Source organism: Scyliorhinus torazame, chromosome 29, assembly GCF_047496885.1.
Source record: "Scyliorhinus torazame isolate Kashiwa2021f chromosome 29, sScyTor2.1, whole genome shotgun sequence".
Classification (NCBI taxonomy): domain Eukaryota; kingdom Metazoa; phylum Chordata; class Chondrichthyes; order Carcharhiniformes; family Scyliorhinidae; genus Scyliorhinus; species Scyliorhinus torazame.
The window spans coordinates 14715336-14736683 of NC_092735.1; the positions used below are offsets into that span (position 1 = coordinate 14715336).

Consider the following 21348-nt stretch of genomic DNA (forward strand, 5'->3'; position numbering starts at 1 on the left):
GCAGACACAAGGCGGGTGAGGCAATGGATTCAGACTCTGGGTTTGCTGTTCTCCAGGGACAGGCAGCGGATCAGAGGGAGATTGAAACACACCAGTTTCCAGGTTCACAGTAGCAGAGCCAGTTAACACCCCCCGCCTCCCCCCCCCACCCCCAACAAAATGTACAGGCCTTCTCCACCCAGGCAGCTTCCGTCTCCTCCGCTCCCCACCCCTCACCCCAGCCACACAAGCGTGGAACATAAATGAAACTTGGACAAACAGCTCGTTACATACAATTTAATTAAACAGGTTGGTAAATGTTTAAAGCAAATGTTATTTTTTTTATTAACAGTACAGTTAGGATTCAGTCCCCCACCTTGTATTATGGCTAAAACAACGACAGCCTGGGTTCTGTGCCCACTGCATCTGAACCCGTGATCGCGATGGATTCCTTGTTCGCCTTCCTCGAGTGAGAGGCTGCCCAGGCGAGGGTGTGGTGTGCACGTGCACGCACGCACAGACATGTGGGGTAGCTGGCCATTTTTCCTTTGACAGCGGTACAATGCAGAGCAGCCAGAGGGCGTTAACCACACAGTGAGCGTGAAACATGCCCGTCTGTGGGAGTTACCCAGGAGAATTCTCTCCATATGCTCCGGACAGTTCATTTGACTGCAACAATGACTGGTCCTGGGACACAGACGATGGGCATCTATCCAGTCAGTCAGTGAGATGTCCAGGCTAGCTTTCCCTATTTGGTACAACAAGGGACCAGGTCTTTATTTCAAATCTGCTGCGTCTGAAACCAAAGGCTGTGGAAGGGGAGGCCATCAGACGATGGTCTGCCGTTATCCGACAGGTTAAGTGAACTTAAGAGTGGCACAAGTCAGCCAAGCTCCAGGAGCTGATCAAGGGGATAGTTCTTTACTACAATCAGTGCAACCCACCCCCACCCCCGTTTATTACATTGAGCGTCCTCACAGACAGCAGCTAGAAACTTGCCAGATTTGGATCGGGTCCCTTGGACAAGGGTGAGGATTACAGTGAGCACCCGGGTGTGCCTTGCGCTGGTAACTTGGCCAAACGCAAGTTTCTACCTGTCACTTTCCAGTGATTTGACTTCCGCCAATCACAGGACGGAAATCCAGTGTATAAGCTGATGGTCAGTGCAGCCTGAGCTTGAAGTGGTGCGGGGAGGAGAGGGGGGTGGGGGGGGGCAGTGTTTAGTCCTCAAGGGGCAGGTAGCTTTTAGCTGCAGAAGTGATGGAGAACTCTGTAAAGTACTACATTGCTTCATTGAACTGTGCGCCAGTGGTTAACTCCAAACAAAATAAATAAGAAAGAGAGTGTGTTTCACAGAAACTTCAATCTTGAAGACATTACACAGAAGAGAAAGTCGAAGACACAAAAAGGCAATCTCCCCATGATAGCCAAAAGGTGAGCCTTGGCTTCTGTAACACTTCAAAGAAAATCCCCCAAAACAGGCAAATTCCAGAGAACCAGTGCTTTCAGCGAGTGGAAATTTGCAAATGAGATTTTGTACTTTTAACATGTTAGTGGCTGCACCTGGTGCAGGGGCAGGTGGTAGCGGGTTTTCAACTTTTAAATAAATTTATCAAAAAGGGAGTCTTTTTAGATCTGGTAGGATTCCTCCCTGGGGACTCGGGTCCCGTTCGGATTCCAGTGCTATCGTACCCTCTCCTGTACTCAGTGCCAGCTGCTGGATTAGAAATTGTATTCTCCTCATTGTGCTCTCTTCGCTCAGGCCAATGTCCATCGTCGCTTGTCCAGTGCGAGATGGCCACTCGGTCGAGCTCAACCTCTGACCATACCCAGGCCACCGACCGTGACCCTAATGCGGTAGAGATTAGCTCAACCCCCCCCTTCTTTCGGACCACTGATCTTCTCAAAATGCTCCCAGCAAGAAGGTTTATCTCTCCGGGACTGCCCCAGTACAGTGCAGGGAGTTCAGTATCCCGGGGAGATTGATCAGTACCGAGGGTGGCAGCAGGCTTGGAGAGCACCCGAGTGGTCAAACAATTTGCATTTCTCTATCCTCCCTCTCAGTCAGGAGCAGAGTTTCACAGGTTTAGTTAATCAGGAAGTGTTATAGTCCCTTTGACCGGGAAGCGGGTTTGAAGCGGAAAAGGGACCATATAGCCCCCACCTTCCCCCCCCTCCCTCCGACTCACTGGCTAGCGTTTTCACTCCATTCTGGAGCCAGTAGCAATTGTATTTACAACAGACATTCAATTACTTTTGTCACATTTCACAGGAGCCAAGCTTAAACTCAAGTCCACCTGGCTCAAATCATGGGATAGTGGGGGGGGTCTTGCTGCCCTATCACAGTGCACTGCACTTCATTTGCACAACTCCTTAGGAGGCAGGGAAGAGAAGAGAGAGGAGTTTAGTACTCAAAAGAAATCTCAATTGGAATCGGAATCGAAACCACTTGTGCCCCACACCGGGAGTCCTGGGAAAAGAAAAACGAGATGACGTGCGTGGTGAAGAAATGGGTGCTGGTGCGTCAATGTGGAATCGATCACAGCACGGGTTACGTCCCAGCAGTGGCACAATCCCGGACAGTAGATGCTGCACAGTCACCCGGACCCTCTGGCACAGGTCTCGCCGCCAGCGATCACTATGTAATCCTCCCAGTCTGATTGTAAATCTCAGCAGCTTTCACAGGTCCCGGGCCCCAGCTCTCTTTCCGATATGGATTCTCCAATATGTAGCGGTACTTGTCAAAGTTTTGCAGCAGGTATTTGGGAGCGTACATGTGCTCTTTGGGGTCCGCAGGGGGGTAATCTTGCTCAGTGCCGTCAAACCAGCCCCCCGTCTGGATCAACTCTCGAATGTAGCTTAATTCCCTTTTCTCTTGGTAATTCCCCCAGCGGGGGAAGTCACCGTTCTGCGCAGACAGGAGCTTGTAGCGAATACCCTCCGGCTTAAAGCACCAGGAACAGTGCCAGCCTGCAAAGTGAAGTGGGCTGCCCACTGCCCAGGGCACCAGGATGTGCCCCGTACTGTTCTCATACTGTCGGAAGTTTGGCATCAAGTAGTACTCTCGCCGCCTCAGCTTGATGCCATCCCCATTGTACACCATGAAGAGCATGGCCACAGTGCAGCCGGACACCACTTCCAGGCTCCCTGGCTGCTTCCAGAAAAAGCCATAGAGCGACTTGCGCAGGTGGAAGGCGAAGGGTTCGGTCCAACCGTCAAAGAGCTTGAGGAAGAGCACGCCGTCGTGAGCAGGGATCTCATCGGCATCATTGATGAGGAAGATGTCATCGTCCCGGAGATCGACGATTCTACTCATCCCGTTCTGCGTCAGGTAGGTCCGCAGGTAATCGTCGGCGATCCAGCCATCCTGCCGACCTCCGCTGGGGAAATGGTCCAGGAAAACATACAGGATCTTCTGGCCCACGTAACCAAAGGACCCATTCAGGAGCATCTCCACAAACTTCAGGGGCTTGGGCTCCCCAAAGGCAGTGAAGTTGGACTCGCAGATGATGAAAACATCGACCACGTTACCCAGCTCGCGAAACCGGACGTCCAACAGGTCAAACTCATGGTTGATGTTCACGGCATTGATGACCCTGCGGGGCACTGCCCGCGGGCTCAGGCGCTCTTTCGTCGGCAGATTGGAATACTGGACCATGGTGGGCACCCCACAGTTTGGCCCGTGCCAGCCTGGGAGGCAAGGGCACCCAACCCACCTGCGTCGTGGCCTCCCACTCCACCCCCGGCTCGCCACCTTCTGCGCCAGCTGCTTATCGATTGCACTGCGACCCCAGTCCAATGCCCCCTCCACAGTCGTCACCGACATCTTGGTCCCCTGCTTGAAACAAATGGCGCCAGCCTTGGTCTGCAGGAAATACTTCGCCTCGTCATCTCTCAATTCAAACAGAGCTCGGTGCAGCGGTGGGCGGCCTCTGCTCTGGGCCTTCGGCGTGATCTGAAGCCCGAGGCCAGTGTTCACATCCTCTGCTACATTTGGCTTCCAGAAGAACTGCGAGTCGACAAAGATGGAGCGGAGTGAAGGGCTGAAGGCAGAGAGCTCGCGGGAAAACGTGATGTAGGACAGGGCTTTGAGGAAGTGCATGAAGGAGATGAGGCACAGTCCTGCCATACACAGCACCAGAACCACACGGTGACGCCTCATCTTCATCCTAAACGGGAGAGAAAACACCAGCAATTAAAAACATTCCAAGAGCAGCATTGCTAAAGCATCTTTCACAACACAAATGCTCTACAGGCACCATCACGACGTAGGAACATCCCCCGAAGGGCTCCTGATAGAATCCCCGGCTCGCCACCAAAATAATGCTGCGAGACACCACAACCTTCCCGAGACAAAGGCGAGAGAATGACCATTAAATCATGGTCAACACGGAGGGGCAGCACAGTGGCGCAGTGGTTAGCGCCGAGGTCTCAGGTTCGATCCCGGCTCTGGGTCACTGTCCGTGCGGAGTTTGCTCATTCTCCCCGTGCGGGTCTCGCCCCCACAACTCAAAGGATGTGCAGGCTAGGTGGATTGGCCATGCTAAATTGCCCCTTAATTAGAAAAAATGAGTTGGGTATTCTAAATTTATTTTAAAAAATCATGGTCAACACTGAACAATTAGTACGATCAGCAACTCCAGCACGCACAGGCTGGCCAGGGAACACATCAAATTCTGAATAAAACGGATCGGTAACTTCTCAATCCTGCTCTCCTCCTCTTGGAAATGAACTTTCCTTTTTACTTTGAGAAAATATTTTATTGAGGCATTTATAGTTTTAAACATCAGGTTTCAACAAGAACAAAACAATATAGCCAACATGCCTCCCAGTAACAAATCCCCAGCCAACATGGCTTACACAGACTGTACCACCTTCCCCAGCCCCCCTTCCGTTGGTTCTTCTGCCCTTAACCACTTACCCCCGCACCCCCCCCCCCCCCACCCCTCCCCCCCCAAAACCACTGCGGACAGCTTAATTTTTCTCGAAGGAGCCGATGAACGGCTGCCACGTCCGGGGCAAACCCCTGCAGCGATCCCCTCAAGGCGTTATCTAATTTTCTCGAGTCGGAGAAACCCCGCCATGTCGCTAACCCACACCCCTGACTTCAGGGGTTACGAGTCCCTCCATCCTAGTAGGATCCGTCCCCGGGCCACCAGGGAGGCAAAGGCCAGGACATCGGCCTCTCTCTCACCCCCTGGGGCTCCCGGGGTCTTCTGACACACCAAAGATGGCCACCTCCGGACAGGGCACCGCCCTCATTGGAACGAGCTTTATCATCATCAGCTCGGCCATTTCGTTCAGTGAGGGTCCTGTGAAATACCTTGGGGAAGTTTTACAAGTGTTTAAAAAGGTGCTGTACAAAGTCAAAGCATTGTTACGTTGCCAGCTCTGGGGTCGGGGGCTGTTAATTCCCCAGCAAGTCTCCGGTCCTGGAGTTTTTTTTTTGAGGTCGGGAGCCTGGGCTGCTTAGCTCCCACTTCGGGAGAGATTCAACTAAATAATTAATCCATCAGGTAGAGAATAAACCAGCTGAAGATAAACTGAATCTTCTCAAAGATTTCAGGAAATGACACAGAACGATGACAGGAAAATATGAGACCTTCAATCTGCTCTAATTTTAGCAAGGCATGGAAAGCGGAATAAATAATTAACCAGTCACATTAGGGTACATGGTCTTTGATAAGTTAAAACTTTAAACTAAATGCAAACATTAGCCAACAACCCCCCCCCCCCCCCACCCCTTCACTTTTGTTATATTCTTTATTGGGTTTTTGAACAAAGTATATTTACAGTTATGTACACAGAATAAGATACATGAAGAGCACACACAAACAAACAAAAAAATAAAAATAAAATAACTGGTAGGGTATTATGCACTAGCACAATGACAGCAACTCTGTACAATTGCCATTATTATTTTTAACACAACGTTAATGGATCTGTATGTAAGCGTAAAAGATCAACAAATTTATATTGTATATGAAGAGGGTGCCGATTTGTTGGCAAGTGGATTCTGATTGGTAGGAGATATTATCATGGAAAATGCACCAATTGGCGGTGACTGACAATTAACTGCCAAGCGTCGTTTGAAATTTAAAACAGGCAGTTTGACTGATTGACAGCCATTCATGGGTTCATTTCTCTTGACCATTCAATCTAACTCTGGCAACATCCTGGTGCAGTGCATTGCGCTTCATAGGTGTAGCGTCCAGGTCCGATCGAACAGATTCCCGAGTAAGCGAATGTCTGTCACTTATTTTGTTTAGCTGAAACAGGAGCAATGTGCGCCCATGCTCTTTCTGTCTGCATGGACCACAGGGCCCTGTGCATCAATATATGTAGCTTCCAGTACACGCAAATGCATGTGCTCACACTGCGAGCCTGACTGACGATCTTAAATTGGTTGCCAGCGTAATTCTTAGCACAAGAGGGGTGTTGTGCTAATGGACACGGTTTTGAGTTTTGCAAGCTGTAGCCACCTGGGTTGGCCACTTCCCGACTTAAAATGGAGAACCGCAAAGGCTAAAGGGAAATTCAGCCAACACAGGCAAAAACGAGCAAATGCAGAAATCTTGTGTATTTGAACTTGCAAAAGCCCAGACAGCACTGAAACCAGCAGCCATCTGCATATTAATGAGCGATCCCCGGTCACAATTGAAACACTTAAGGTGAATAAGGCCAAGCCAGACTCCTCGGCGCCAGCAGGAGCCAAGACAAAGGAAGGCCAACGGACACTTAGGGACCGCCCAGCGATCAGGGAACAACTCCAGTACTGGAGAAATCGATCCAAGTGATCGGAGCGTAGTCCAATCACTTGGAACCAGATACGGGGTCCGCCCCGAAGGGCGGGAAGTCCCTGGGGACGATAAAGTAAAGCCCCCAAGTCCAAATCGGTCTTCTTGGCAGGGTCACTCAACAACACGAATCAACCCGAGAGTGAACTGCCCAGCTGCCGCACCAACCAAGTAAGTCTCCAGTCAACGCTCGCTATGAGATAGGCGCTCCCAGCTACAAGTCCATACCAGCTTTTGAATCCTGCAGACTCAGGACCTGAACGAAAGGCCATTCGTACCCCTGACCTGGTGGGCCAATTCCGAAGCTAAGTATAGGCCTTTTAGTGATAGAAATAGTCTAGAAAGTAGTTATATGCATAAGTAGTGACTTACTGTATATAATAAATGTGTTTTGATTTGAATCTTACTAATTGGTGTGTTGAGTTATTGATCAGTACTTGAACTTGAACCTCGTGGCGGTATCATAAAGATACCTGGCGACTCTAGAGCAAAGGTTAAACAAACAGAGCAAATTACGAATTAAGAGCCAACCAAAGTTAGCAACAAAGCACAGGCAGGTTGGGTACAGCCTGTACCTTGCCAGTTGTGAACAGCGGCTGGGACATGCTGCATGATACGATCCGCTAGTCTTTTGAGGTGTACAACCTACATAACTAGCACCACACTGGCACGGGAACTCATATCCCACATTACTCATCAGAACATCTTTGGCTTGGTGGCAGCATCGAGTCGGTGGTGAATACACAGTGTTGCTACTGCACAGTAGCAGCGTGAAACAGCGAGCTTCACCTGTTGCCCAAATTTTTAAAAATAAACTTGTCCTTCCAGGGTAAGCAGAAGTAGATTGGGCACTTGTAAGTTAATAATATTTTGTGAGGGCCACGAAGAATCCAGCACGAGTTTTAAGGATACAAAGCAATAACATTTATTTACAATAACATATATATATATATATATATATATAAAACAGCAGCAGCAACTTCCCTTGCTGCACACTCCTTCCTGCTGGTTCCTAAACTGGCCAGCTTTATTTATACTAGGAGTTTACTAATGGTTTCTCCGCCCCCCTCATTGGGGAAGCTCATACTCCCACAGGATTGTGGGATTGTCATTAGTCCCCAGCCAACGGTAAGTAGGCAGGTTATAACATAATAATAATTGCTTATAGTCACGAGTAGGCTTCAATGAAGTTACTGTGAAACGCCCCTAGTCGCCACATTCCGGCGCCTGTTCGGGAAGGCCGGTACGGGAATTGAACCCACGCTGCTGGTCTTGTTCTGCATTACAAGCCAGCAGTGCTAAACCAGCTGACGGCCACGGGTCTGTTTCACGAGTTTTTACACGATATACAGCGAGTGATGATCTGATCAGGGTAGCTATCACCTCACTGGGTGCCTTTGATGGGACCCTATTCCAGCGTCAAGCTTGGGCACGGTGAACAAAGGGCTTGGGCCCCATTTAAAGGGTTTGCTGAGGAGACCAATCTTGTAAGAATCCCAATATGTGACAGTAGGCTTGTGGTGGACTGTAGTAGAGGACCCCCCCCAACAGATTTCTCAACTTGTAGGTAGCCTCCCCGAACAGGCGCCGGAATGTGGCGACTAGGGGCTTTTCACAGTAACTTCATTTGAAGCCTATATGTGACAATAAGTCATTTTCATTTCATTTCTCATTTCAAGTGGGCACCCACAATATTGAATGCACACTGTTTTGAATACATATTGTTTTCTCGGTACACACAAACGACGTGTAATCAGAGTTAAAAATGAAATATGGCAGCTGGTCAGGCACCATGGGGTTCAGCTGGCTGACTTAGCCATATTCTTGCAGAAGGTCAGACTCACAGGAATAGCTCATTCAGCAGAACTTACTTCTCTGCCACCCCCAGGCAGCTGCTTCTAAATTTTTGTTAACGGTGGAACCAGTTTGACGAGGTTCCGATAAGGGAGTCTGGAGCATGTGATGTATAAGAAAGCCCCAAAGACAGTTGATAAAGGGTTTAGAAAACATTATCATGAGGGGACCTCTATCTGTCCACGAACTGATCGTGTAGCCCCATCGTGCCCAGTACCCAATTTTATTGGATCTACAGTAGATGTAATCTGTAATCCGTTAAGATTGGATGTTGCCCAGCTGGAATAGGCCGAGTAACTGTATAAAAATTGATGCTTTTCTTTGTTCAGCGGAGAGCGACTTGCTCCCTGACGGTGTAAAATCAATAATCTGAGTGCCGAGTGATTCTTTAGATTTCATTTCCGCCAACAGTTGCAAAATGCCCACTTTTCTACCCCCTTAGCGTATGTGATCATCTCAGGGGTTTGAATATGAGTGAACTAAGCTTCCAATTTAATCCCGAGAGAGTTTGCTGTGAGTTACTTTAAAAATGGACTACCAAGAGCAAGGGCTTTTGGAATAAGTGCCACAGCCTATTTCACAACACACCTCTGCTAATGGGTAGGTAGGTGGCAAGACAATAACAAAACAAAAAAAGCAAATTACTGCGGATGCTGGATTCCGAAACCAAAAAGAAAAAGCTGGTAAATCTCAGCAGGTCTGGCAGCATCTGTAGGGAGAGAAAAGAGAAAACGGACGGAAAAAAAAAGTTCAATTCCGCTCCTTTCTCCTGTTCAAAACAATACTCTGTTCTACCACTTAATAAATCAAGCTCCAAACTTGGCAATAATTTGCCCGCAATCCAACTGAACTTCAGTTTTAGCCAACAGTCTCTCATGTGGAACCTTTCAGAATGTCTTCTGAAACCCATTTAAACGGCAACGCTTGACATTAGGACTACTTTATTTTCTCAAATAATTCAATAGATTCATGAGGCTTGAACTATAGAATCATAGAATCCCTAAAGTGCAGAAGGCGGCCATTCGGCTCATCAGGTCTGCACCGATCCCCTCTACCCGTAACCTAACCTGCATATCACTGGACACTGAAGGGGAAATTTAGCATGGCAAAGTCACCTAACCTGCACATCTTTGGATTGTGAGAGGAAACTGGAGGACCCGGAGGTAACCCACGCAGACAGGGGGAGAGAAACTGCAAACTCCACACAGACGGTCTCCCAAGGCCGAATTGAACCCCGGTCGCTGGAGCTGTGAGACAGCAGTGCTGACCACTGTGACACCGTGCCCCCCCCACCCACCCACCATTTTCCAAATCCAGGTTGGCTCCTCTTTACCAGCTCAAATTTCTTGAAGTGCTTGGTCATCCTGTCTTTAGAGATTCCAGAAGATTGCCACAGACACTGGACATCATCCTCAATTTCCTGGTGCCTCTCTCAAATAATGGTACGAAGTCTTACAACACCAGGTTAAAGTCCAACAGGTTTGTTTCGATGTCACTAGCTTTCAGAGTGCTGCTCCTTCCTCAGGTGTTGAATTCCTTCAGATTCACCTGAGGAAGGAGCAGCGCTCCGAAAGCTAGTGACATCGAAACAAACCTGTTGGACTTTAACCTGGTGTTGTAAGACTTCTTACTGTGCCCACCCCAGTCCAACGCCGGCATCTCCACATCAAATAATGGTGTTACATTTGCAATTTTCTAATCTAAAAGGGACAATTTCTGAATGGAGCGCAGAAAATGATAGCTACAATTTCATGACCTTACTTTTCAAACCATGCTCACACAAATCACCAGCTTCTTCAATTTCACTTTTGTCTTATGGAAATCAGTTTTGGATACATTGCTGGTTCTGGCTATTTGCCAATTGCAGCGCCATTAGATTCAAGTTAAATGCTGTTTTCTAGCTTCCACCAAGACCGAAAAGGTGTTCAGACACCACCCTCCCCACCCACCCAGGATTGCTTTCAGAAATACAGGGAAAAAAAGCTCAAATTGTTTAAGCAGCGGATGCTGTCCAAAGTCCCACTTGTAGTTGCCGGGGACTCTGACACAATATGCAACGCTCTGAGCTTGTGCCAACGGCCCACAGTTACCTCGAGCAGTTCCTGCTCAGCAAGTCAAGTCAATTTAATTCTCACCTCTGAAACAAGACACCGGGGAAAGCCAGACCCCCCCCCAAAAAGAGCAAACTCAGATCCAAGAAACTCAGGAGCAGCTTTTTAGCGCGGGAGAGAGTCAGAAGATTAATGGGGAGTCAACAGTCATCGCACAAATTCTTCAAAAGTCCTGAATTCCAATTAGCTGACAATTGTACACATCCTGTGCATTACTTTCAGACTTTCGTCCCGTCTTCCGATCACAGCTGTTTAATAACCAGGGGACTGGTCAGGAGTCACTCTTCCTCCCCCCCCCCCCCCCGCCCCCCCACACCCTGAAGGCAGGATAGAGCAATAAACAGCTGTAAAGTATTGCACAAATAGCAGAGAGATCAAAAAACAGATATTTTCCACAGGAGTGGGTTCACCGAAGCCAGCAGCAGCACGTCAACAAGTCCCAACAAGATCGCAAGTAAGCTGCAGGTTAGCAAATCTCACCTTACAGGTTGCTCATCTGATGGTATTTCGGTGATAATATGACCCAGGCGGTTGACAAAAGATGTCACCGGGAAAGATGTGCATGATGCAAGCAGGTAGGTGCACACATTTTTCTTCTTCTAATTTTATTACCCAATTCATTTTTTTTCCAATTAAGGGGCAATTTAGCGTGGCCAGCCCACCTACCCTGCACATCTTTGGGTTGTGGGGGCGAAACCCACGTAAACACGGGGAGAATGTGAAAACTCCACACGGACAGTGGCCCAGAGCCAGGATCGAACCTGGGACCTCGGTGCCGTGAGGCAGCAATGGTAACCACTGCGTCACCGTGCTGCCCCCCCCCCCCCACATTTTAATAACTGGTATTCAGAACCACAATGTATTGTGCATTCTTATGGTCTAAAGATTAATAAGCAGTCTCGGAATCGCTCTAGGAGGACAGAAGAAAGGAATGCTGAGAATTTATCCACCCTGGCAAACACTCCTAGATTTACGTGGAAGCTGAAATAACCAGTACCTGTGTTGAGCTAAACGCTCCGAGCACAAGTGATAATCACCTTAAACATAAAAACTGACTGCTCAGGGGATATAAGCACCATCACTGGTCATCAAATCTTAATTACTGCCCTATAATACTCAATGTTAGGTTTTAAAATATCGTACCACAAGTTTGCTGATAACACAACCGTAGTGGGCTGGATCTCGAACAACGAATAGTGAAAGTACAGGAGGGAGATAGAGTGGCGTAACGACAACAGTCTCTCAAATGTCAGCAAAACGGAGGAGCTGGTCATTGACGTCCGGAAGCAAAGTATTGTACACACCCCTGTCTGCATCAACAGGGCCCAGCTTCAAATTCCTAGGTGTGCACATAACCAACAATCTGTCCTGGTCCACCCAAGGAGACACTACGTCCAGGAAAGCACAACAGCGCCTATACTTCATCAGGAAATTCGGCATGCCTTCATTGACTCTTAGCAATTTTTACAAATACACCATACAAAGCATCCTATCTGGCTGCATCACAGCCTGGCATGGCAACTGCTCGGTCCAAGACCGTAACAAACTAGAGTCGTGAACACAGCCCATCACGCAAACACACTTCCCATCCATTGACTCTATCTACACCTCCCGCTGCCTGGGGAAAGCGGGCAGCATAATCAAAGAACCCTCTCACCCGGGTTATTCACTCTTCCAACTTCTTCCATCGGGCAGGAGATACAGAAGTCTGAGAACGCGCACAAACAGATACAAAAACAGCTTTTTCCCCGCGGTCACCAGACTCCTGAATGACTCTCTTATGGACGGATCTGACCTCTTCACACATCTTCTCTACTGAGTAATACTGCACTCCTGTATGCTTCACCCGATGCCTGTGTCTATGTATTTACACTGTGTATTTATGTCCTGTTTTTTCCCCCCTCATGTACGGAATGATCTGCCAGGACTGTACGCGGAACAACTACTTTTCACTGTACCTCGGTACACGAGACAATAAAACAAATCCAAATCGCACATCAGAAGAACCTGGAAGAAGTCCCTTGACATTCTGTCATTAATTCCAACTCAAGTGCTGCGCAAGAGGCCATTTGGCCCACTACACCTCTGCTGGTCGCCAACAAGGAAACCAATTCCTATCCCATTCCCAAAAGACTTTCTGAAGTATTCCATTCAGTTTATCATGTAAAAGTACTTCTAGTTAGGGGGTCAGTAACTGGAGCGTATAGCAGGCTGACACTGAAGATTATGGGTTCAAGGCCCATGCAGACAGCCCATGCAGCCTCACAGCGCCAGGGACCCGGGTTCGATTCCGACCTAGGGTGACTGTGTGTGTGGAGTTTGCACATTCCCCCGGTGTCTGTGTGGGTTTCCGCCAGGTGCTCCTGTTTCCTCTCAAAGATGTGCAGGTTAGGTGGATCAGCTATGCTAAATTGCCCCTCAAGTGTCATGATCAATGCACAGGGTTACGGGAATAGGGTGATCAAGTGGCCATGGTAGAGAGCTCTTTTCGGAGGGTTGGTGCTGACTCAATGGGCTGAATGGCTGTTTCTGCACTGTATGGATAATATGCTTTCTCATTACAGTAGGGAGATCTAGTTGGATACTGACCACCAATTGTGGACAGCACGATAGCACAGTGGTTAGCACTGTTGCTTCACAGCGCCAGGGTCCCAGGTTCGATTCCCGGCTTGGGTCACTGTCTGTGCGGAGTCTGCACGTTCTCCCAGTGTCTGCACGGGTTTCCTCCGGATGCTCCGGTTTCCTCCCACACGTCCCGAAAGACGTGCTGTTAGATAATTTGGACATTGAATTCTCGCTCGGTGTACCCAAACAGGCGCTAGAGTGTGGCGACTCGGGACTTTTCACAGTAACTTCATTGCAGTGTTAATGTAAGCCTATTTGTGACAATAAAGATCATCATAAAAAGGTCAGATGATCACTGATGATTGCAGAATGTTCAATACATTGGCTTCTTCTCAGATGCTGATGCAGTCCATCTGCAGCAGGATCTGGACAATATCCAGGCTTTGGCTGGTAAGTGACAAGTAGCATTCATGGCACACAGATGCCAGGTATGACCATCTCCAACAAGAAAGAATCTAACCATTGCCCCTTGACATTCAATGGCATTACCATCGCTGAATCCTCCACAATCAACATCCTGGGACCAAGACCAGAAACTGAACTGGATTAGCCCTATAAATATTGTGGCTACAAGCAGGTCAGAGGCTGGGAATCCTGTGTCGAGTAACCCACCTCCCGACTTCCCAAAGCCTGATCACCATCTACAAGGAACAAGTCAGGAGTGTGATGCAATACTCTCCAATTCCCTGGATGAGTGCAGGTCCAACAACACTCAAGAAGCTCAATACCATCCAGGATAAATCAGTCCAATTGATTGGCACCCCTTCCACAAACATTCACTCCCTCCACCATCGATGCACAGTGGTAGTCGTGTGTACCAGCCACAAGATGCTCTGCAGGAACACACCAAGGCTCCTTCAGCAGCACTTTCCAAACCTGCAACCTCTACCACCTAGAAGGGCAGAGGCAGCAGATGAATGGGAACACCAGCCCCAGCAGGTTCCACTCCAAGCCACCCAGCATCATGCCTTGAAACTATAACATACACATTCCTTCACAGTCACTGGATTGTTGCTTCAGAGCGCCAGGGACCCAGGTTCCCAGCTTGGGTCACTGTCTTTGTGGAGTCTGCACATTCGCCCAGAATTTGCGTGGGTTTCCTCTGTAAGCTCCGGTTTCCTCCCACAAGTCCCAAAGCACGTGCTGTTAGGTAATTTGGGCATTCTGAATTCTCCCAGAGGAAACCCACGTAGACACGGGGAGAACGTGCAGACTCCTCATAAACAGTGACCCAAACCGGGAATCAAACCTGGGACCCTTGCGCTGTGAAGCAAGTCAGCATTGCTGCCTCAGAGCTCCAAGGACCCAGGTTCGGAGGGCCACCGCAGACTCAATGAGCCCAATGACCTCCTTCTGCACTGGGTCGGTGCAGACACAATGGGCCTCCTTCTGCACTGTAGGGATTCTATTTATACTGATGTAAACAGGGCAGGGGATCTGAGTGGGATAACAATGTAATTAATGGGAGGAGCCAAGTCTGCAGCAGATTTTGCTGGAAGTTAAGCTGAGCAGCAGTTCGCCAAATCATAGAATCCCTACCGTGCCGAAGGAGGCCATTTGGCTAATCGAGTCTGCACTGACTCTCCAAAAGAGCACAAGGCCCACACCCCACCCTATCCCCATAACCCCATCTAACCTTTTGGACACTTAAGGAGCAATTCAGTATGATCAATCCACATCTTTGGACTGTAGGGAGGAAACCAGAGCACCTGGAGGAAACCCACACAGACACAGGGAGAATATCCAAACTCCACACAGGGTCACCAAAGGTCGGAATTGAACCCAGGACACTGGCACTGTGAAGCAGCAGCACTAACCACTGTGCCAACCTAATGCTGTCAAGTTAAGCAGTTGTCCGGCACAATCCAAAGAATCTGAAGGGCGTGCTCCTGAAAGGATCTCCCTTCAAGCAGCAGTCAAGAAATCTCTGTACAAGTAACCCCGTGTTTACTAACTCAATGGGACAACAAGGTGGCACAGTGGTTAGCACTGCTACCTCACAAGAGCCAGGTACACAAGTTCGATTCTGACCTGGTGACTGAGGAGTTTGCCCAGTGCTTTAAAAAAAAAATTTACAGGACTGAGCTTAGGAGGAACTTCTTCACTCAAAGGGTTGTGAATCTATGGAATTCCTTGCCCAGTGAAGCAGTTGAGGCTCCTTCATTAAATGTTATTAAGATAAAGATAGTTTTTTGACGAATAAAGGAATTAAGGGTTATGGTGTTCGGGCCGGAAAGTGGAGCGGAGTCCACAAAAGATCAGCCATGATCTCATTGAATGGCGGAGCAGGCTCGAGGGGCCAGATGGCCTACTCCTGCTCCGAGTTCTTATGTTATGTTCTAAAGTGCCCAATTCTCTCTTGTCCAATTAAGGTGCAATTTAGCACGGGCAGTCCACATACCCTGCACATAAGAACTAGGAGCAGGAGTAGGCCATCTGGCCCCTCGAGCCTGCTCCGCCATTCAATGAGATCATGGCTGATCTTTTGTGGACTCAGCTCCACTTTCCGGCCCGAGCACCATAATCCTTAATCCCTTCATTCTTCAAAAAACTATCTGTCTTTATCTTAAAAACATTTAATGAAGGAGCCTCTACTGCTTCACTGGGCAAGGAATTCCATAGATTCACAACACTTTGGGTGAAGCAGTTCCTCCTCAGCTCAGTCCTAAATCTACTTCCCCTTATTTTGAGGCTATGCCCCCTAGTTCTGCTTTCATCCGCCAGTGGAAACAACCTGCCCACATCTATCCTATCTATTCCCTTCATAATTTTATATGTTTCTATAAGATCCCCCCTCATCCTTCTAAATTCCAACGAGTACAGTCCCAGTCTACTCAACCTCTCCTCGCAATCCAACCCCTTCAGCTCTGGGATTAACCTAGTGAATCTCCTCTGCAGACCCTTCAATGCCAGTACGTCCTTTGGGTTGTGGGGGTGAGACCCAGGGAGGACAGTGACCCGGGGCCGGGATCGAACCCAGGTCCTCTGAGCCGTGAGGCAGCTGTGCTAACCACTGCACGAACCATGCCGCACCCATTCTCCCCTGGTCTGCGTGCGTTTCCTCCGGGTGCTCTGGCTTCCTCCCACAGTCCAAAAGATGCGCAGGGTATGTGGATTATCCCTTAGTGTCCAACGATTAGGTGGGGTTACAGGGGAGTGGGCATGGGTGGGGTGCTCTTTCGGAGGGTCAGTGCAGGTTCGATGGACCGAATGGCCTCTTTCTGCACTGTGGGTATTCTATGATTCTAAGTGGCCTTGGCTTATTGGAGATACTGGAAGGCATACGTTAGTAGTAAAAAAGGGTCTACTTTTATTTTATGAATTGTTTAATTGTCAATGGAATAGCTATTTTCTGTGATGTTAATGTGTTTAATCCTGCATTAGTAATAAAGTTCAAATATAAAAAAATAGCTATTGGTCAGTGGAATCCTTCCTGAGGTGAAGTATCCCTTTCCTCACAGTTTTATAAAACCAAAATGGTTTGGGGGTTCTGGTATCCTAAGAAACGTTGGGGTCTGGTCTTGGGGACTTCATTAAAAGCGCTTGGCTAGTCCCAGAGCCTCGAGGAACCCACAACGTCCGAGGGAACTGGCCAGGAATTGCAGAAGTGTTAAGTGTTCGAATGTCTGGGAGGAGGGGGGCACGAGGTGATTGGATTTGTTCACTGTCACGTGTACCGAGGTACAGTGAAAAGTATTTTTCTGCGAGCAGCTAAACAGATCATTAAGTACATGAGAAGAAAAGGAAAAGAAAATACATAATAGGGATGCGGAGGGTGGTGGGCTGGCTGGATCTTTCTCAGTGTCTGCCTTTCTCCGTCAGAACCCAACCCCGTGATACAGCTCTTGGGGTTTTGAAGGGAGACAACACCGAATCCCAGAAAGGCAGCAGCCAATGAATGGGGAACAATCGGCCTGCACATTAGGCCGCAACAAATCCCAGAACAGAAAGCAAAAAAAACAACAAAACAAAACAAAAGCTTTCATCGCCAGGAGCAAAGATTCCAGCTATTGTTCATTGAGTCTTTGAGGAGTTATTGGCTCAATGCTGCGTACGTGCACAATGCTTGCTTTCACATTCTTGGTCTCACCATCCTCGCGTTACACCCCTCACTCCTGCTCCGATTCAGTCAGCGAGAACAGGCAGCCCGAGGGAAGTCAACTCCAAAACAAGGGCACAGTGTGCCCAGAGCAATTCACCCCTCCCAAGACAAGTCAGTCTGCAGAGACAGGATGGGCAGGCAAACGAGCAGGGCGTAGGTCAAATGGTTCTCTTGTTAAAGTGGGCGACACATTATCAAGCAACCCACTTTTGCCCACAAGGAATTGGATGAGAGGCACTGCTGAGGAGACAGCCGCAGAATATCAGAAACACGCCTCACGGGTTGTCATAAATATTTACGGGAAGTTAATTTATTTTAACTCACGCCCCTCTCCCCCAGGGTGATGGAATCCTCGCTGAACTGTGAACAGTGCACCTTGCATGATTCACCCAAACACTGCCTAATCTGCAGAACACACCCAGTCCATTGCAGTCTGCAGATTAGGTATCATCTCATCACCAGCTCGTGCTTTAACTCATCTTCTCTCCCAAGCGTTCCGGGTGGCACAATCGGGCCTGGCGGCCTTCGCTCTACCCCCTGGACTTGCACAGCATTCGAGGAAGCGACAGGAACTATGCTAACGCAGTTAAGGCTCGTGCCCTCTGAAAATAGGGAAACAACATCAGCTCGAGTGGTTCCTGGATCAGCTCCATCTGCACAAGCAACTCCAAACACCAGAGGGCAGTTCACCGAGACGGGGTTGAATCGGCCGGACAGCTGATCGAACTACTCTACCACAAAGACCCCAACTAACTTTAAACGCCAGCTTATCCTGTTCCGTTTACAACCAGTCTTTAAAAGATAAAATTATTTATGGGACAGGATGTGGGTGTCGCTGGCGAGTCCGGCAGGTGGTGGTGAAATGAAATGAAAATCGCTTATTGTCACAAGTAGGCTTCAAATGAAGTTACTGTCAAAAGCCCCTAGTCGCCACAATCCGGCGCCTGTTCGAGCAGATAGAGCATCTGTTGACATTTCAGCCGAAAGCATGCACCTCCAACAGTGCAGCACTCCCTCAGTACTGCAGGGGAGTGAAAGTCTGCATTTTTGCGTTGGAACCCTGGAGTGGGACTTGCAACAGGATCAGAGGTGACCATGTGACAAACGGAGCCCAGTTAACCCGGAGATGAAGGTGGACACACTGCCCCTTAACGAACCCGCCAGCCCTAGTTTCACCTCCTGCCACAACTGCCCAAACTGGCAGAGTGAGTTGCGTTCAGCACCCAATCCCACCACGGTTGCCTCCATATGCCTCTGGCAAACACTTGGTCTTCCTCCACCTCTTATTTAGTGCGATTTCTCTCTCCACCACAGTCTCCTTTGCTCCCACAGCTTCTGCACAGACCAATCCCATTTGCACCCTTTGCCTTCTCCCCTGTTAATTAACTACCCTCCAACACGCCCGAAGCCCACTCCCATCTAGTGTCCTGCCCATGTTAACAGCTACTCCGACCTTGGCGTACCCTGTGGTGTCTCTGCGATCGGATGGATCACAAAACACTGTCAAATTGCTGACTGAAGCTCTCCATTCATCCACATCCTTTAATCCAACTGCCCACAACTCGGTTGCATCTCGGTTCAAAACCCCCGAAGACTAAACTATGCTCATCCGAGCTACCGTCATGTGGGCCCGGTGAACGACCTTAAATTGAATCAGGCCGAGCCTGGCACATGTTGCGGTTGAATTTACCCTACTCAGAGCTTCCGCCCACAGCCCGTCCCCCATCTCCCCGCCGAGCTCCTCCTCCCATGAGTTTCAGTTCCTCCGTCTGGGACTCATTCCCCTTCATGAGCACCTTGTACATATCCGAGACTCTACCCTCTCCTCCTTCTCCTCTAGAGACTATTCTGTCCTGGATCCCTATTGGCGGGAGGCACGGGAAGGATGGGACCTGTCTGCGTACAAAGTCCCGCATCTGTAAGTGCCTAAAGTCATTTCCCCTTACCAGCCCAAATTTCTCCTCCAAGCCCCTCAAACTCGCAAAGCTCCCCTCCAGGAACATATCGCCCACCCTCCTCACCCCCGCCCGCCGCCATGTTCGAAACCCTCCACCCATGTTCCCGGGGGCAAGTCGATGGTTATCATATATTAGAGCCCAAACAGACGCACCCCCCCCCCCCCCCCCCCCCCGCATGCCTCCTCCACTGGCCCCATATCCGCAGGGCCACCCCCACTACCGGGCTGGTGGAGTACCTGGCCGGCGACAGCGGTAGGGGAGCCGTGACCAGGGCTGCCAAACTGGTGCCCCTGCACGAAGGCACCTCCACTCGCTCCCAGGTCGACCCCGTACCCACCATCCACTTCCTTATCATGGCTATGTTAGCCGCCCAGTAGTAGTTGATCAGACTCGGCAATGCCAGTCCCCCCTCGCTGCGGCTCCTTTCAAGCATCGCCTTCTTCACTCGCGGGGATTTTCCCACCCAGACAAAGCTCATGATGATTTTGCCAGTCCTTTTGAAGAAGGACCGTGGGATAAAGATCGGGAGGCACTGGAAGATGAACCGAAATCTAGGGAGGATTGTCATCTTTACAGTCTGCACCCTCCCCGCCAGTGACAGCGGGAGTGCATCCCATCTCCGAAACTCCCTCTTCATTTGTTCCACCACCCTAGTCAAATTTAACTTATGTAACCTGCCCCAGTCTCGTACCACCTGTCTCCCCAAGTACCGGAAACATTCCTCCACCAGCCTAAATGGCAGCTCCTTCAGTCTATTCTCCTGGCCCCTTGCCTGCACCACAAACATCTCACTCTTGGCCATATTTAATTTGTACCCCGAAAACCGGCCGAACTTCCTCAATGTTTCCAGTACATTTTCCATCCCGGCCAGTGGGTCCGACACGTACAGGAGCAGGTCGTCCGCATAGAGATAGACCCTGTGCTCCCACAAATAGCCCCACTCCACCCGGTCAAAGGCCTTCTCAGTGTCTATTGCCACCACTGCCTCCACCTCGTTGCCCGTCGGGGGCATCATGATCACATTAAGCAATCCTCTCAAGTTAGCTGTCAGCTGCCTTTCTTTCACAAACCCGGTCTGATCGTCCCCAGTCACCTCCGATACGCAGTCCTCAATTCTAATCGTCAGGACCTTGGCATCCACATTGATCAGGGAGATTGGCCTGTATGACCCGCAGGATTCCGGGTCCTTGTCCCGCTTTAGTATCAGCGAGATGGTGGCTTGCGACATCGTCGGTGGCAGGGTCCCTCTGTCCTTTGCCTCATTAAAAACCCTTGTCAGGACCGGTCCCACTATCTCAGAGAACTTCTTGTAAAACTCTACTGGGTATCCATCTGGCCCCGGGGCTTTCCCCGACTGCATGGCCTTTAGGCTCCCAATACCTCCTCCGCTCTAATCGGGGCCCCCAGCCCGTCCACTAGTCCTCTGCCTACTTTTGGGAAGGTTAGTCCGTCCAGGAACCTTTTAATCTCCTCCGGCTCTTCCGGGGGTTCTGAAGTGGACAGCTTACAATAGAAGTCCCGAAATACCTTATTCAGTCCTGCCGGGTCCTCCGCTCTGCTCCCCTCCCCATCAACCACTCTACTTATTTCCCTGGCCGCCTCCCTCTTCCTGAGTTGCTGCGCTAGCAATCTGCTGGCCTTCTCCCCATGCTCATACGCCACTCCCCTCGCCTTCCTAAGTTGTTCCACAGCCATACTCGTGGATAGCACCCCCAGTTCCGCCTGCAATCTCCGTCTCTCCCCGAGTAGGTCCTTCCCCGGGGACCCCGCATGCTCCTCGTCTATCCGATGAATTTCCCTAACCAATCTGTCCATTTCTGCTCTGACCGCCCCGACCCGGTGAGCCCAAATTGAGATCAGCGCCCCCTCACTACTGCCTTCAGCGCCTCCCACAGGGTCGCTGCTGAAACCTCCCCAGTATC

At 49.6% G+C, this 21348-nt stretch overlaps 1 protein-coding gene across 3 annotated transcripts in view; it reads right to left on the reverse strand.

Annotated features, from left to right (window-relative positions):
• Positions 1-262: 262 nt before the first annotated feature.
• Positions 263-21348, reverse strand: part of mgat3a (beta-1,4-mannosyl-glycoprotein 4-beta-N-acetylglucosaminyltransferase a) — a 53520-nt gene continuing 32434 nt past the window's right edge. The window contains exons 1-2 of one of the 3 annotated variants that reach the window (XM_072492102.1): positions 11885-12000; positions 263-4148 (exon numbers count right to left, since the gene is read on the reverse strand). In XM_072492102.1, coding sequence (XP_072348203.1) covers positions 2618-4147 — 1530 coding nt within the window. In that variant the 5' untranslated portion in view covers position 4148; positions 11885-12000 and the 3' untranslated portion in view covers positions 263-2617. Of the gene's footprint in view, positions 4149-10765; positions 10908-11884; positions 12001-21348 lie in introns of those variants that run through there. The other 2 variants (XM_072492101.1, XM_072492100.1) reach the window with 2 other exon arrangements.